The following is a 17,901-nucleotide window of genomic DNA, read 5'->3' as shown; positions in this document are numbered from 1 at the left end:
TCATGTTACTACAAAAAAAAAAAAAAAAAAAAGGTTTTCTGGTCCTGTACAACCTCTTGTAAGACATTTGAAGTCATAGAGTCATAGGTGCCACTGAGTCAGCTGCATAATGCAGGCTGAGCCTATCCGAAGAGTGGGAGTGAGAACAAGATCTCTCAAATACTCTTCAGCATAGACAGTGAAAACCAAGCAATATATTTTCCTGCTAACATTGAAAAAGTGCTGTGAAATCAGACTCCCCAGTTCAGGCACAAGTTTGTCAGGGCTGTCTTGGTTTTATCTTTGGGTTTTAACTGTACTCTGCCATTTTGTTCAGGTTATGGCTGGTTCTGCATGTGTGCTTGAAGGGCAGCTCCCGGTCATGCACATTCTTGCTCCTAAATCTGCTGCTTCCAGTTGAGAGACAGGGATTTCTATAATGCCCAATCAGTTATGAGTAAGACTCCAGCATGGCTTAAGGCCAGTCATGATATACATTTGATGAGATGGGACATCTGTGTTTCAGTTTGGTCTCTTTACAAGAAATTTATTGGCAGGCGTAAGTCTAAAGCCTTGTCCGGGTATTACTCCTTCTATGTGACAAGACAACTGGAATACTTTTAGTTGAGCCCTGTAATTTTTCTTCTGTTTTGTTTTTCTTGCAAGATTTCTTCCGATTCCTAATGTAGTTATTTAATGAAGACGGAATGCCTTCCTCACCTTGATCAGTGCATTTTTCACTTTAACCTTTCTGCACTTAAAAACTTTAAAACTGCCATAGCTGTTCAGACCAAGAGCCCAGTTCCTAGCTGTGGAAGATATGGGTAGACATTTATGGAAATAATACAGGAAAAAATGGAAAGAATGAAGGGAACCATCTTCCCAGCATACTGTAATCAGATCTTCTGAGCTGCAGTGTGCAGCTGGTGGAGCTCTCCTCCAAGTTTTTTTTTAACTCATTTTCACTTCACTTATTTGGCTTCCTCAAAATCCTGCAGCTATTGGCTTCAGATTATACTTCTTGCTGTACAAAATATATATTTCTTTAAAATAAAAATATATTACCTGGTAATTTTTTGTCGTCTCAAACCCACAGTTATGGGAAATGGTGAAGAGCCTTTTACCTTCCCTATACCTTTCTGTTTTAAAAACTTAAACAAGGTGTGGTGGGAAAAGGCCAAATAGTGAAGCAAAATGGAACAAAAATAAGGAAAAAGGGAATTGTCAAAAAAACAGTATAAGCAAAGCAAAAGTGAGAGAAATACAGGTGATGAGCTTGTGCTTAGAACTGAATGTAGAGATTTTCCAGTGGTGAGAGAACCTGAGATGGGTTCTAAATATCTCAAATACCAACATTGCCTTTGAATCACTAATCTGTGTTCTCAGCAGGTATTTTATTCATACTAAGGATCTCTGTTTGTTAAAATCCATACATCTACAAATAAGCAAAACAAAAAGCTCAAACAACTAAACCAATTATTTGTTCATGCGTAACAGAAAAAAAAGAAAGATTCTCTTCCTGGCCCCAGCTGTTCATACTTATATTCTCTTGACAAATGCTTGAGAGTTTCTATCTGACCCATTCATGAGTATTTGGGGGAAAAAGTGGGTCCTGGATAAATTCATACTGAGATATTACCATATCATATGTAATATGGCAAACACAACAGTCTTGGGGATATCTCTGTTGCTCTGTGTTAGCTACATTATAAGTTTATGGGATGGACAGGACAAGGATGTGGATCTTTCAGAATGACCAGCGTGAAGGGTTGCCACTCAGTTCATGGTACATTAGAAGAAGGCAGGAAAGGAAGCAGATATTTTATAAGTGGGACCGTGGCATGCCCACAGCTGAACCAGGTGCCATAGGAGCACTTATATTTATTATGAATGGAAACATGGTCTCCCGATGGAACACCATGACTGCCCTTTACAGACCAACGTAGTACATCTATCGAAGGACCTTCACACAGTCTTTGTGTAGCAAAGCACAAAGCCAGCTAGTCTGCTCCACTTGCCCCCAGCACAATTCTTGTGAATGAATGAACTGACCTGAATTTGAATATGAACAATCCCAATGAGCAGGTGCTCAAAGCTCAGTCCAAATGAAATAATTTCCTGGAGATCTGAACAAAAAATAATTTCTGCATGAAATTATGACTGTGAACTGTGATTCTGCCACTTATGTTTGAGTGCTGAAGACAGCAGTCAAACTTCTCCAACATTTCACAAACTGTTATTGACAACACAGAGAAACCTGTCTATGTGAAAAGCTCTCTGGCATGTATACTATCATAAAATTTAAAGCCTGACTTTAAGACAAAGAACAGTTGGATTATAGGCACTTCTTTGGGGAAAGGAAAAAGGAAATTATTTGTATTTGGCATTTCAACTAGTAAGATGACTTGATCCAAAGCCCATTAAAGCAAAATGTTTTACTCCAATTGCTTTCACTGAATACTGGGAACCAGGGTCCTCACTGACTTGTATGTTACATTCAGCAAGACACAATACCTACCCCCAAAAATTTACTATCCAATCCTCTGAACCATTAGTAAATAAACATATTTTATAGACCTGCAAACATCCCATAGTTGCTTGTGCCTGAAAGATGAAAATACTAGGAACATTTGAAACCAGACAAGACAAACAAAATAACCACTATTCACAAATTTTATGTATGTAAACATAGTGATCTTTAGATCTAGTCATTCAAAATCCTTCTTCAAATCTGAATTTCAGCTTTCTAGTCCAGATCAGATTCAGATGGTGTTACCCTAAAAAAGAAAAAAAAAGGAAAAAAAAAAAGAAAAAAAGTCTGTTTTGAATTCTCTGACTTCTCTCATTTTGTTTTAAAGATATATTCCCAGAAAGACACAACAATTATGCAGGTACAGAACAGTATGAACAGTATGAATTGAACAGTATGTTGCATTGCTTAACAGAGCTCTAAAGCTCCAATATCCCTACAGTTTTGGATGGATAGATAGAAAAACAGACCAACCATCAAAGGGTATGTATTTATGAATACACATTGAATTTCCGTTGCCAATATCTGATGGATGTGAGCTTATCTGCACTTTGAGTTACAAGTTGTTCTGTTCAAGAGATTAAAAAGTATGGAATGAAAAAAAAAACAACAACAACAAAAAAAACACACCTCATGAACTCCTGTTAAAATGTTGCAAATATTTTCCTGATTTTCCTTTTGGTTGTTTATACTTTGTGCTGCAGATGATGTATATCATTTAGATGATTACCACTTGCAAAGAAATGTCAAATACTCTGTTGCCCATTCAAAGCAAATTCATTTTCTTTGTTTTCTTCTATTTAATATTTTTTAATAGTTATTCTTTTCCCCTACAATGCTGCTTTGACAGCTGATACCAAGACACCTGAGTCAAGTGGTTCTGATTTTTCTTCATTGTTAGCTAGAAGTTTGTGGTTTTCCAGCTGTGGTTTTTAAAGGTCATACAAAAAGAGCTGAAGGTAAAAATCCAGAGGCTGCTTTACATTCTCATGCCAGCTCTGCGAGGACTGAAAACACACTGTGGCTGTCTTTGAACACTTAAAGAAGCACGAGAGAGATATTTGAACTATCAGTTAATGAGAATGAGCCTCAGTTCTCCAAAGCACTAAGAATTTGCCCATTGATCACAACAAGCTACACTGTAGTATTTAAGAAGTAACAGCTCTGAAGAGCACATGCATGGGCTATGACACTCTCTTCTAGATTCCCACCATCCAATGGTTATTCATGTCTTTGACACCTTGAAGCTGAATTATTACTCAGCCCTCCATCTCTGACTGTGCCTATAAACCATTCTGAAACTGCTGCAAGTGCAGCGTTACAAGAAATATTTAATACAGACACAGCCTTGTCTTTGATATCCACTAAGTACAAACTGGTGCATTCCAATCTAAATTTTAATATGATATTTTTGACCTTAAGTAATTCACATTGCTAGAGAAGCCTAGCCATTTATGCTGTACTCTGTTGTGAGGAACTGAAGGGAGTATTCAGGTTCAAAACAAGTAAACACACTTTCTTATGTGATGTGTCAATAACTTTATGTCCCCAAAAGCCATAATTCACCAGTGCTTTCATTAACAGGTTTCACCAATTAAACAAGAACCCTAGAAAGCAGGCTTTTTGTATAAATAAAAAGAGTAACAACTGTACAGTTCAGATATCTGAAAATGGAGTTATTGTCCGTGAGCTTTGGGAGAATAGGACTTTGAAGTTATCACTTGATGAAAGGACTTTTAATTTCACTTGGACTGTCATTGGTTTCAGACAGCAAGAGCCTAATACAATGTTCCATGTGTGTGCAATGTTTCATCTCCGTGCTGCATTCCACAGCACTGCAGCTGAGCCTTGTTTTTACAGACCGTTTCACTAACCTTGCTCAAGCTACTAATTCATACAATCACCCAATGAACAGAACATAAAGACCCCTGTAAAACTAAACAGTGGGAAGTCAAAAAAAAAAACCCTTTTCAGCTGCATCCTCTGAGAACTGCATCCAAAGCAGAAATTGAACATGCAAACTCCAAACTTGTAAAAAAAAATTGTTCCACCAGTTCAGTAACGCTGACAATGACAGGACAACCATTTTACTCAGCTTGTTGCAATCATCTGAAAGTAAACGTGTGTAGTATTATTTTCAGCTTTGATAAACTCTGGCAGAGTTCTTGTGGATCAGGCAGCCACTCAAACTCAGGCACTGGAGTTCCCCACCAAAAAAAAAAAAAAAAAAAAAAAGAGTATTTAATTAGCACAATACATCTCTTTTTACACAGTAAAAAAATCCAGGTTTGCAAACGTAAGCAGCTTGATCTTTAATTTGCATTTATTAGGCACTGATGGAAACCCACGGACTTGGGGATGTGACTTGTGCTTTCAAAGGGATGGTAAAAATACAGCCACTGTATTGGCCACTGCGTGTTTTATATAGCCTGTTCTAATGCCTATTACACTTACGGATTTGCTTCCCAGCCTACAGAACACACACGTGTTTAGTGTCAGCATATTGAGAAAACATGCAGATACAGAAAGAGAAAAGCTATCAAAAAGGCCTTTAAAAGAGAATAAAAATTACAATCAAAAACTTAGCTGAAGCAAATCTCCTTTGGACAAGACTTCGTACAGCGAGAGTACTGAGAAACTTACATAATTGGACTAACAGTTTGGGATTTTTTTCTAGCATCTGGTTGTCACTCAAACTACAATGCAACTCCAATTATATTTTATAGGGAGCAATTTCATTTTTATAGTTTAAGAATACTTTGGAATTGTTCTGTGAAAGGAAATAAAAATGAAGAAAAAGAAAAGGATCGGCTGGCTTCAGAGCTTCTAAATGGAGATCAGAAGGCACAATCTAGACTGGCTGTTTACAGTGCCCGCTACTGAAACTGTTAATTCAAAGCAGTGCCCTGGAAATATCTATCAGTCTTATGCTCCCTGTCCATTTAAGGGGAAAGAATGAAATCTCAAGGGATTATTGGGGAACAGTCCAAAAGTCTCATCTCTCCTCTCTGCGTGAGCTAGTATTCATCAGGAATAAAGACTTCAAATGACAAATTGACTCTTCCTTCTTTTTCTTTGCTAAATAAGTCCTCCTCTTGGTGCTAGAATCAAGGACGAAAATTCTGTTCCTTCTCCTGACTGCAGCATCTTACTCCGATCTCGTACTTACAGGAGATGGATGTCCAGCTCACTGCCTGGTGCACAGAAATCAGTGACACTCGATCTTGGTGCTTATTGATGGCAACCTGGTTAATCAGACATCCAACAGACATCTTCACTGAAAGTGTGGGGAAATTCTTATTTGGGAGACCCGAGTGCAAAACCTACGTCCAGTTCTCAGAGATACATGTTGCCGCTAGAGAGGAGTCTAATTTGAGAGCAAATATTTCTGCTGCTCAAATAACTTTATCCAGTGCAAAAGCATTTCCTGGTGCATCCTATTCTGAACAAAATTTATTTTGTGTAGTATAGAAATTTGCAGTGGCCTTTTACCTGCAAGAGGAAGCATCTGGAAGATGGGCTCAGTAGGAGGAGGTGCATCAGTGAGAGAAAGCTTGCAGGGCACTTCAGGAGCTATTTCCTCTGCTGTCAGTAAGCCAGTGACAGTAAGTTACAGTCTCAACTTCACTGGCCGCACTAAACAACACTGGCCCCTTCCAGGCTAAATTACTTTCCAGGCTAAGCTTTGGTTACATTCAGGTTGATATAATTTATATTTTAGGACTGCACAAAGTGAAAGCATTGGTAGAATGTGATATAAACCTCCTGTGCAAGGTGTGATTAAACAAGCTGCTAAATCTGAGCTTGTGCAGGTGTCCTGACTGAGGTGCAGCTTCACACATATTTTGGATATCCTGCTTTTAGTGGCCAAAAAAATAAGGTTCTCCCCTGTGCTACACTGACATGGTACAAGATTAGGGATCTTGCCATTGTGATTATTTTAGGATGGAAGTATTGCCTATTTCTGTTCTCGTACCTAGCTGTATACTTGCTAATAATATAGTGTCTACAGTCTCACATCTACACCCTCCTTGTGTCTAAGGAGTCAGTATTAGAGGATACATAAATTATGCCATGGTCCAGTAGCCCATTCATTTTGGGGGAGGGAAAGGAAATTTATTTAATTAAGCAAGTGGCATACTGTACTGCTGCTACATGGTCAGCTGGCACCTTAGTATTAATTGTTCAGATTCAAATGTTCCTGAATTAGAATACAGATTTCCACCAAGCTTTCTTGCTTTCTTCTCTCGCACAAATCAGAAAAAAAAAAAAAACCCCTCTTATTTTCTTTTAACATGTAAGCTGCGACAGGTGCCAGTTTTACCCTCCACCCTCAGTCAAATCAGTGCCCCTTTACTTGGGCTTATCTGCATTTCCATCTATAGCTTCAACACTTTCCAAACAGCTCCTCATAAACAATAAATTGTGTTGAAGTACTACAACTTTGCATTTTTAAATGACGACTAGCCCACTGAAGCTGACAGTTTTTCATTACTTTAAACTCGGAGCAAGACAGATCAAAATATGTTCCTTCACGCACTGTCTGTGATTAATTATCAGAGATGCACAGATATTTGTGTTAGAATATTATTTAGTCTTTACCATTTACAGTAATGTTTTGAGAAGAGCCTGATTCATCACCGTGCACTTCTATCGCTGGGAATCCTTTTTTTTTTTTTTTGGTATTTGGACACTTTGGTTCTGTTGACAAGCTGTTTTTATTGCTTTCTCTGCATAAAGAAAGTTGTTTTTGTTGTTGTTTTTTCCTAGCAGAAGATACACCACAGAATTGCAAGCTTTCTTACAAATTGTAAAATCACAGTGTTCTCCTCCTATCCTATTCCCTACTGTTTTGTCCTTAAGCCTTGCAACAAGCTTGAACAAGATAAACACTTCACAGGATACAGAGAACTCTTTGAAAGAGTCACCTCTTGTTTGGAGGTGTGACACAGGATCACAGAAATATTTCCCCATTAACTTTGTGAAGATTCACATCTATACAGGAGCTATTTCAGTAACATTCCTTCAGGGTACAGAGGAACTCTTTTGCAAACATCTTATATAATGATAAAATTAGGCATGCAATTCTTCATTTGGATTATCTGTGGAAGCCCCAGTCCGCTTTGAGACAGACATGTTTCAATAAACACTGTGTCAATGCTTGTTTGTAGAATTAAAATAATTTATTATTATTATTATTATTATTATTATTTAGTATATTTTCTTTAAACTCACCATCTAGGACTGTCATGTGTTTTTCTGCTCAACAGCAATGAACCTGCAGGGGATTCAGTAAAGACTGTTTAGACCCATAATACAGCAGTGTTCACACTGTAAGTTAAAGCTGTTTATGTTACTGCCGTCCATTTTCGAGGAACAGAAAAACAAAACTAGTAAAGGGCAGATCTCATCCCATCACATGATTGAGGTCACTGGAAGGCCAAGTTTGACAATTCAGCTGTGGTATAACCTTGAATGAAGTAGAAGAATCAATTCCCCATCTTGCAATTTAAAGCTTGGAAAGGGCCAGCTCTGCATTCCTGATCATACTGCTCTTCCACATCGCTCTGTCTTTTCCTGCCAAGTCACTAAGTAGAAAAATCTAATGTATAACTTTTACGGGCATGTCTCCAGTGCAGGGTAAGTACTGTCCTGCAAAGCAGCTCACAGAGTGATGACAACGGCGCACAGATCAGACACCGAATGGGGGCTGTGTTGGGAACTGTGAAGAAACTGATAGTGTCTAAACTTGTGACACTCCCCAAAAGATTTAGGTGAAGAAATTTGGCGTGAACTTAAACAGACAGATGATTGTAAAGGGCTGGGGATCTTTTTTTCTTATAGTACCTTTTTTGTCAGTGAGGGTTAAAGCAAACAGTCCACCATGATCCCACTGTGTAATTGCTTCCATTTTGTTTAGGCAGTTTAACCTCACTTTAACCCCTCTGACTACTGTTCAAGATGAAACAAAATGACTTTGATGATCTTAGACCAGCAATAATAATAAACTCCTCTGGTGTTGTAAACCTCTTTGTGCTAAGGACAGAGAGACTGATTACTCCTCCAAACTGTTTGTGCTGTGTGATTGATAATGACCAGTTGAAATTCCCCTGGCTTCTCCCTGTGTACCTCCATACAAGGGTGATTTAATTCACTGGCACTTGGGAGGAGTTTACCTCAAGGCATGGTGTGGGTTCAAAGGCACAGTGAAGAATGGCTTTCTGTAGACAAGGGCTGGGGGCAGAGCCTTCTGAAACCTGCAGCCTCTTTGCTGGCATAACAAGCTGGGAGTTAGATCCTCAGCTAGCATAAATAACTTCAATAAAGACATATTAGTTTTATTGCCAAGGTATATTAATTTTATTAAAGCTTGTTCTGGGGTGCTGTTAGCTGTTCAAAGACAAAGCTGTCCCATTCAAATTATCTCATCACTTTTGGCTGCTGACAGATCCAAGGCATCTCCAGACCACTCAAACTCTATCACCACTCAAACCATCCATACCTGCAATTCCAGTGTGACAGCGTGCTCTGCAATTACCACAAACTGAAGCAGTCTAGGAGAAAGACATGCTGTGGCAAGAGAAGGCTTTTAAAAATATGCAGAGTAAACATACTGTAGAGTTAAATTGACCTGATTTGCATTCATAAATGAGGTATGATGAATGCAATTATGCTGTGGCCACGGACTAAAGGTCAAATGTCATGATTTTTAATTACAAACACACTAGCAGCAAACCAGCACCGGTGTACAGATCTGGAAAGCCATATCCATTTAGTAAAGCTTTAAAATCCTCAAACTGACCACAGATGTGTGTGGGGGGGAGCAGAGAGAGGGCAGGAGTGAGAGAGTCCCCATGACCACGTTACATCAAGTTTGGTGTGTCTGAAAACATATTATTAGCTGTATTGTGTGATGAGAATGAAGTTTCCAAAGTAAACTCCCATTAAGTTAATATTTAGTGCTACAGATGACCCAAATTCTTATTTCAATATATTTCAAAACTAGAAACAGGTAGGTGTCATTTCAAAGGCTTCTGCCACTCTGAATGCTTCTATGCTGCCGCAGCAGGTTATATTCACTGCTTTAAGATAGGAATGGTCATGAGCTTTAAGATGAAAGAAACATGCAAGAATTTTTCATAGACTACAATATTCACTGAAAAAAAATAATAATCTGTAGTTAAATCATCCAACTTGCTCCCTTATTTAGTTATTAGAGATATCTACAAAACAGACCTACCAACACGTAAGCCATTTAAAGCAATGTGGAAAAATACATTTCCACTGCTGATGGAACCACATTGCCCCCAGAATACAACAGAGTGGCTGATTTGGGGATCAGTCTACATTAGGCTAAATTATGTTAGTCTTTGGGTCTTTAACTCTGCTTCTGTTGAATCACTTTGATCATAGATGCATTTCAGTTTACTCCCCCAAAAATTCTCAGGGCCAGAAGAAAACACGGTTTTCTTTTCTACCCCCCCCCCCCCCCCCCCTTTTTTTCTTTTTCTGACAAGGAAACTCTAGAAATGTCATTACATTTTCTTATGTCTTTTGGAATTACCAAACCTTAGGATGGTGAAAAGTGTGAAATTTCAGCAGCACATGTTCCTCAGCAACCAGGGCTTTCCCAACCCATACAAATAAATACAGAAAGACAATTAAACTACTAACATGTATGATATAATAATGGCCAAACTTGAGATATGTAATTCCAGCACAAGAAGAACCCTAGGTTGATCTTTTTAGCTCAGTTTTTCTGTGCCTGGTTTTTACTGGGGCAGGTTGTTCCCTAAGCTTTTGCCTCCCACGTGGATCCAGCATGTTATGAACTTTCAAATCAGACTCACGCCTGGGGACAACCGCACCATCTTCTGAGGACAGGGTAAGGTCTAATAAGTATTCCACTGCAAAGAGAGATCAATTAATTACTTGAATCAGTGCTCCCACAGCTGTAACATTCTTCACCTGCTGCTCAGACAGGTACATAATTCTTCCCTATCTTTGAAAACCATCAAAGGTTTCCACTTTGAGCACATGCTTTAAAACTGTATTCCACATTGATCACTACAAACAAGGGCAAAAGCAACAGCACACAAAGGAGTGAAGGATCTGGAGTGTGGAGGCAATTTGCAGTGGCAAGGACCATCAATGTACCAGATTTCTACCCAGGGAGGAAGGTTGCTCGGCAGACTCTTGGTTTTAATGGTCTTTTTGCAATATCAGATATATTAAACACAGTGCCTCCGTGATCCAGGTCCACGCCCTATGCTGAAGTGACCGCGCTTACTCCAGAAATGTCGTATTTCAGGTGTGAGGGAGATTTCTGTAATTTGGTCATCTTTGTGATTATTTCTTTCACCGCTTCACACATGTGTCATAAGCCTCTCTGATACAGTTTTTATACAGGTGGAAAAGATGTTTTCAAGCAAATTCCTTTCTTGGTCTGAACATCTATTTAAATGCAAGCAGATTTTCCTCCCTCCAAAAAACACCTAACAAATTAAAACATCTGCTTCAAGGGAATCACAAGTTTATTGCTGTCATAACAACCTGACATTTGACATGCTGCACTTTGCTGAATTAAAGTCACAGTACACTGTACTCTAGAGAAGCAATGATGGGTTATACTTTGCTGTAACATCTGTAGAGTACAAAATGCAGGTTTGCTCTCAGGTTCAAAGAACACTTGGAACTATATTCCTTGAAATCAAAAACTGGGAGATGGCATATGGTTAGCACCTCTTTTTGTTTTATTTATAAATTTGTTTGTGGGATATAAACGTACTTAATTTTGAATCCTAGAAATTTGCCCCTGAAGAGAAATATTAGCAAGCCAGGACAAGTAAAGGATCCTTTCTAAAATCTTCTGCTCAGGAGAATAATAGAAAAAAAAAAAAAAAAAGCGTGCTGCCAGAAAAAGAAAAGGAGAGGACTAGATAAGTACATCCTCATGTCTTTTCACAAGTAGGACTTCACTGATAGACCAGGGAAGAAGAACATGACGCACTGCTGTGTTGGTGGTTTACTTGGATGACTTTCCATGAAGCTTAGTTCCTCAGTGCATCGGTTTCCTGTTTGCAAAACGGAGACCATAGTAACTGTCTGCCTCAAATTGCTCTCTGAATCTGTTATGTAAATTGTCAGATATTGTAGTACCCTGGGAATGGGGACCATGTAAGCACAGAGACAGAGATATGGAGATAAAGACACAAAGAAGGCAATCTACCTTTTTTCTTCCTTTTCCTAAGTTCACCATTAAGCCCCAGAAGCCAGTAGTCGGCATTCTAAATCACCAAAATGTTTCTAACAAAAACAAACAAACAAAAAAACGAAAACAACAACAACAAACTGAAGGAAGTAATAAATGTCAAACACATCAAAAACAGGCTAGTTTTTTTTCTTTTTTCTTTTTTTTTTTTTTTTCCATAAGGCTCTGCTAGAATTCTTTAAAAAAAAATATCTTTTTGTGGGTAGCCCATATGCTGCTCAACTCAATTGTATACTGTTGTAATGCACTATCTATTAGAAAGCATACACCTTCAACCAAGGGTTTAGTTACGTAAAGACTCTTTAATGGGAAGAGAGAAGTTTTTCAAGGAACTTTGGAAATTCTACATTTAAAATTCCAGTATTTTTTGTTTGTCAATATTCAATTTTCTGTTGGTCAATATTATGAATTCCATATAGGAATGGACTGGTATAACCCTGTAGCATTGATGTTCGTGCAAAGTATGCATGCAGAAGTCTATTACATCCCACTTTATGATCACACCTTTTTTTGTAAAAGTATGTGGAATCTGAATGGGAAGAGTAATACCTTCAGTGGATGATTTGAGGCCTTCCACTCAGGTTTAAAATACTGAATGTTTTGGTTTGCACTGATCAGTCACAACAGTTGTGTTGACTCATCTTAAATAAAACAGAGAAGCAGAAGGGAGCAACTAAAGAAAAAAAGAAAGAAGAAAAAAAAAGTAAACAGTGCAAACACATTTACTCAACAGTCTGATGCTGAGTCAGAACTTACAGTAGCTCTTCCTCCTCTAACCAGCCCTGGAAATACTTGAAGGCCTGGCAAGCTCAGAAAGAATAATATGGTAGTGACAGCACGTTACATGGAAAACAGAGCATAGACAAAAGCAAACAGGTTGACAAAGCACAGGGAAGATTTATGTTCACATTGTGGATACAACATTTTGACGGTACCCGTTGTGCCTTTTCTTTGCAACAACTGAAGGCAGCATTGCATGCTGTGTTGTGACTTGGCTGACATGGCAGGAAGAGCAACTATTTTAACACTGATGCAAGATAAGGGGAGCAGCTGCTCCCATCTAGACCGAAAGATACATTCCTTATTTCCCTTCCTTTCAAAAGTCACTCTCTACCTCTGTTCTGTCAACACTCCCCAACTAAGGGTCAGGGAAGAATTTATTCCACCTCTTTTATCACATGCATTCATATGTAGCACTTCATTTACTGAGGTATTTTTTGGGGGAGATGATAACTCTTAACTCCTTAAGGTTTGGAAGACTAGGTCTTCTGATCATAAGCACTGTTTCCTAAAGGTCAGATGCTGCTTGCTTAGTTATGTCAATTTTATTACAATCACCTCACTTTCAATGTACAATGGGCATTTGATGATTGATGTTTTGTAATGGGACATTCCTACTGAACTCTTTAAGAAATTCTTTCCTTCCATTCAAGAGTTCAAAGGAAAGAGAAAAATTGAAACAGCAATTGCATAAGATTTATGTACTGTACTGTGAGAAGCCAAATACTCTCCTGTTGTTATCTAACAGCAATTGGGAACAGCATATGGAAAATGACTTCAGGTATTCTTGACTTTACCTTGCAGTTCATTTAAAAAAAAAAAAAAAAAAAAGGAAGATAAGGGCAATCCAAAAACCAGAACATAAAAACTTCTACTTAGAAAGTATAAATTAATTATGCTATTTAAAGCAATACTACAATGTGATATATTATGTCAACAAAGGTGTTTATTCTTTTAGAGTCTTAAATATGAAACTAATGACAAATAATTTTCTACCCACTGGGTTTTGAGTTAGTCAAAGTTGAAATTTCTTTTCATCTGGTTAAGTCTGCATTAACAAAACAGCCTTTCTATACTATTTTTGGAAATGGAAAAAATCTCTGTAATTCACTTTTGTACTCATTAGAACAGACATCATAATATACTCATCTGACTGCTTGCGTATTCCACTATAAAAGCAAATTTATTAGATGGTCAGATCTAATTGACAATTTTGCCAAAGTAGGAACAGAGAAAAGTGTCCTATTCTGGGTCAATTTTTGTGGAGATCTTGTTATTTTTATTACTGCAAATATGGTGTTGCATTTCCCCTTTCTTTTACTATTTTATTTAAAGAAGAGTTAGTCACGAGTGTGTGACCTATGGACCACCAATGTCTCAGTGCTGTTTTAACTGATATCTTTGAAGTTTTTAAAAGATGACCACAAGTGAATTTTAATCAAGTGTATTCTTTATTTAGGTGCACATAAATCTAAACCTTTTTGTTACACATGGTAAAAGCTTTGCCAGTGCCATCCCACCTTCCCTCATGAAATGGTGAATTATTTTTCAGCACAACTTATTGTAATGCTTGCAATGCTTGAAATTACCGTTTTTGAACTGTATGTAGAGAGAGACCGTGATTTATATGCTCTCATTCCACATATTCCATAAACACTTTAGCAATGTGAATTTCATTTCCAGGACAAGTGCTGCCACTTAGTTGTAAGCAGACTATGTCATTCCCAAGCATTTTAAAACAGCTAGTAAAGTGTTCCATGAGAAACTGTTTAAAAATACTTCTCTAAAGAGGAAAAAAGAATTGTGTAAAAATATGAAAGGTCAGGTGTTTCTAACTTTTCAAAACTTAGTCATAAAATTAATCTCCTCAGAAGACAGGGGGATGATAAAGAATTTTAGGGTCTGGTTCCAATGAGAAGTGAAACAGAAAAGAAATATTGTAAAGAGATGATCAAAATGATGTATTGGTGAAAGCAATCTACAAAGGCCAAGAAACTGCTATAGTCTGCTCTTGACACCCTTATCATTACAGTGACCTAGTGTCTCAAAGTAGCATTAGGCAGTATGACTGACACCTGTCGTGTCACTTCTACTCCCTTACCCGCTCTTCAGATCTATCTGTTTCGTGTGGTGTTTTGATTTGACAGCATTTTAAATGTCCATAGTGTTCAAAATGTATGAAGGAAGGTAGGCAGAAAAGGTATTTCTACTTGGAATGGAAAGCAGTGGGGATCCTCTGGGTTCACATTTAAGGGGGTTTCATTTTGCACCCTGGGATTAATCTTGGAAAGAGCTCAGTTTTCTGACTCCAGCAAAGGTGTAAGGAAAAGGTGATATCTGACAGTAACAGATGAAAAGGAAGATTACCTTCCCCTTCTACAAAAGAAACAAATATTCTCAGTTTTAACTCTCATCTCCCTGACAAAATATGATGAACCTGCACAATGTTTATGACTGTTAGCTGATCTAAAAACATCCTGTGACTTCAAAGCACTCCATCTTCTTCCGAGCTCCCATCCCTCAACACTCTTTCCTGCTCTATCCAACTATGACACTAGGAATTTGAAGGTATTTATTAAAAGAAAAAGTAAATACCTAACAACCATATGCGCTCTTTTGATAAGATTGGAGGGGTGTGGTCCTGGTTTCTTCAAGTGACTAGTGGCCTGAAAGGCAGACTTCAAGAAACTCCATTGATAAAACAGTCTTTCACCTTTAGCTCCTTCTCTTTAGCAATTTGTTCTGGATGATATCAGCTTGTTGGTGGAATAGCTGAAAAAAAATTCTCAGAATCACCTTTATTGTCTTAAAGGAATTTGTAAAACATAAAATCAAGGTATCTTCTGTTCACCAAAGACTATATTTATTTTTTTTAAGAGCCATCATGTTCTCAAACTCTGAACATTCATTCACATTTTCAGGGCTTTAACAGGGACTTTAGCTATATATTCAGTTGAACCTTTATGTTTTAAAAATGAAAAAAGTCAAAAAGCTAGTTTTAGAAAGTAGAAAGGAAGACACAAAACAGAACTAATAGTGCACTTCCCTACCACAGAGTGATTTCTGCCATGTTATGTTGACCTTGGTCACAGAAGAAAATGCCTTAGAAGCACAAGAGCTATTAGCAAAGAAAACTTGTCTTTGACTGAAACAGTGAATGGCCCCAAGACTGTCTCTCGTTTGTTTGTGTGTATGGGGTTGTTTGAGTTTCTAAAGCTTGTTCATCCTATAAGGACTGAATTCTTCTGTAAGGATTGATGTGGTGGACCAGATTTTCTCTATTCGTCATGAAAACACTGACATGCTATTGTCACAAACATAAAAGGACCTACTTAATCCAACCAGTGTTCAATTCCTCACCAATTAATTTTGTGTGAGTCTCGTGGCTAGCTAAAAATCAAGAGTCAAGCAGATGCTGGGAGTGAGTTTGAATTGAGGCACTGACTCACTGGATGACCTTGCAGACAGTTGCTTGACCTCCGTATGCCTCAGAAAGCTGACAGTAGAGCTGGGAGAAAGGTGGAATGTTGCTGAACACCAGATCCCATGTCCAAACCTTTCAAGCTAAGCTATAAAGCAGTAAAATAAGCTTGCTAATATAGAAACACTTCCTAAATGATTCACCTGTCCCTTTGACTTCTTCCTCAAAGGCTGAGAATGACCAGGAAATCAATGATGAACAGAGATGATTTCACTTGTTCTTGCTGGGTGGGCTCCACTCACCCTGTATCTGCAAAACATCCGAGTGGAATTGCCAAAGATCCTGTCTGCCCCTAAAAAAAATGCCAGCATTAACAAGACAGAAAGTACAGGCAGAAACACCTGTGTGCCTGCTGAGCCCAGCTGTACACAGCCTGCTGCAGCTTAGAATGCGCATGCCAGACTGCTGCCTGTGTCTGATTGGGAAAGAAGGGAAAGACAGAATGGTTCACATCAGGAGAAGACAAGCAGCTTTCACTAATGTTTTCCTAAGATTCACACTGTGCACAAGCAGTCCTATACTCTCTGAAAGAGCCTAATATTGCTTTAAATTAATTTAGTGCAAGTTACATTAAGTGTGATCTAAGGATGTCTAGCAAGTCAAGTCAACTTGTATACTTGATTTGGGGCCTAAACCTTCTGAACTACAAATAGTCCTTGTTCAGCTGGGCAAAAACAAGAAAGTCAATGAAGGTTCTCAACAGCAAAACTGATTTCATCTTTACACTTGAAAACAAACAACAAAACAACAATAATAATAATATAAAAGCCTTTAAAGTGTTTAAAAGTTTTACAGTACAGCCACTTCCCTTTTAGTATAGCAACATGTTCTTTCAAATGAAGTCACAGAAAACAAAACCAAAGCATATTCATCCTGTAGGAATCTGTCTTATAGGAAGGTTCCTTTATAGGAACATCAAGTCCCTATAAAAGGACTCACATTTTATTTGTTAGGCACCTAAATGTGCACAATAAAATTGAAAACAAGTCTGATGCTTCTTTCAATAACAGGGACACATGTTCGTGTGGTTTCACTCAGATCAGAACTGAACTCTGTTTTTAACTGAATATATTTTTTCCTTCTGACCAACTTCTTCACCTCTCTGTATCACAAATAGCAACAAGTGAAAAAACTTGCTTTAAATATTAATAAATATTAAAAATATGTTAGGCATTTCTAAGTGAAGTTTGAACTCAATGCAATGCATTTAGCAATGTCCTTGAATTACCTGTATTTTGGATGTAACCTAAAACCACAGCTCTTGACCACTTTTATAGCTGTGAACGGTCCCCTGGCTCCCTTCACTTGAGCAGGGGTGTTAACCCCAGTGTCCTGGCTTAATTCCAGTTTACGTAATTATATTATGCTTGCTTGAATTCTCCGAGAGTTTCCAGCTGGAGAAGCTATTCTTCACTTTCTGGTTCTTCACTTTCTGATCCAAGAGGTCCTTGAGAAACACCACTTATAATACTTCTACCTTGGAAATGACTAAATTTTCTTAACGGAAAAAGTGGTCCATATTTATGGGTATATACTTTTGTACAGACATACACACACATGTGCTCATTTATTTATAATAATTGCTTGAATGTATAGATTGACATACACACTTAGAGTTGTCCTGGGACAGCAGAAAGAAATATTTTTCAGCTTGGATTAGCTGAAAAAACTAGCATTTTCTAAAGGATTATGTAATATGCAAAGCAAAAAAGAACAAAACGTGAAAGGGTTTAATTGAGTGACATAGGATGCCTATGGCAGAAGTGGGAACTTAACCCAGGTCTCAAGATTTCAGCTTTCAGCATGACATCATTTCTTTCCCCAAAGAAATGTTATGTAATTCAATGAAGAATGTATAAC

General features: G+C 37.9%; 1 protein-coding gene across 2 annotated transcripts in view; it reads right to left on the bottom strand.

Moving 5' to 3' along the window:
• The window catches only part of LOC310895630 (uncharacterized protein), a 145,949-nt gene that overhangs the window by 19,327 nt on the left and 108,721 nt on the right, over positions 1–17,901 (bottom strand). Inside the window, exons 4-5 of one of the 2 annotated variants that reach the window (XM_083827136.1) lie at positions 16,284–16,333; positions 12,006–15,332 (exon numbers count right to left, since the gene is read on the bottom strand). In XM_083827136.1, the coding sequence (XP_083683262.1) occupies positions 15,290–15,332; positions 16,284–16,333 (93 nt within the window). In that variant the 3' untranslated portion in view covers positions 12,006–15,289. Of the gene's footprint in view, positions 1–2,031; positions 2,106–12,005; positions 15,333–16,283; positions 16,334–17,901 lie in introns of those variants that run through there. The other variant, XR_014580808.1, reaches the window with a different exon arrangement.

The sequence above is a fragment of the Anser anser genome, assembly GCF_964211835.1.
Source record: "Anser anser genome assembly, chromosome: 1".
Taxonomy (NCBI): Eukaryota; Metazoa; Chordata; class Aves; order Anseriformes; family Anatidae; genus Anser; species Anser anser.
The sequence above is the reverse complement of the archived record's forward strand: the minus strand, read 5'-3'. Positions and strand labels throughout refer to the sequence as shown.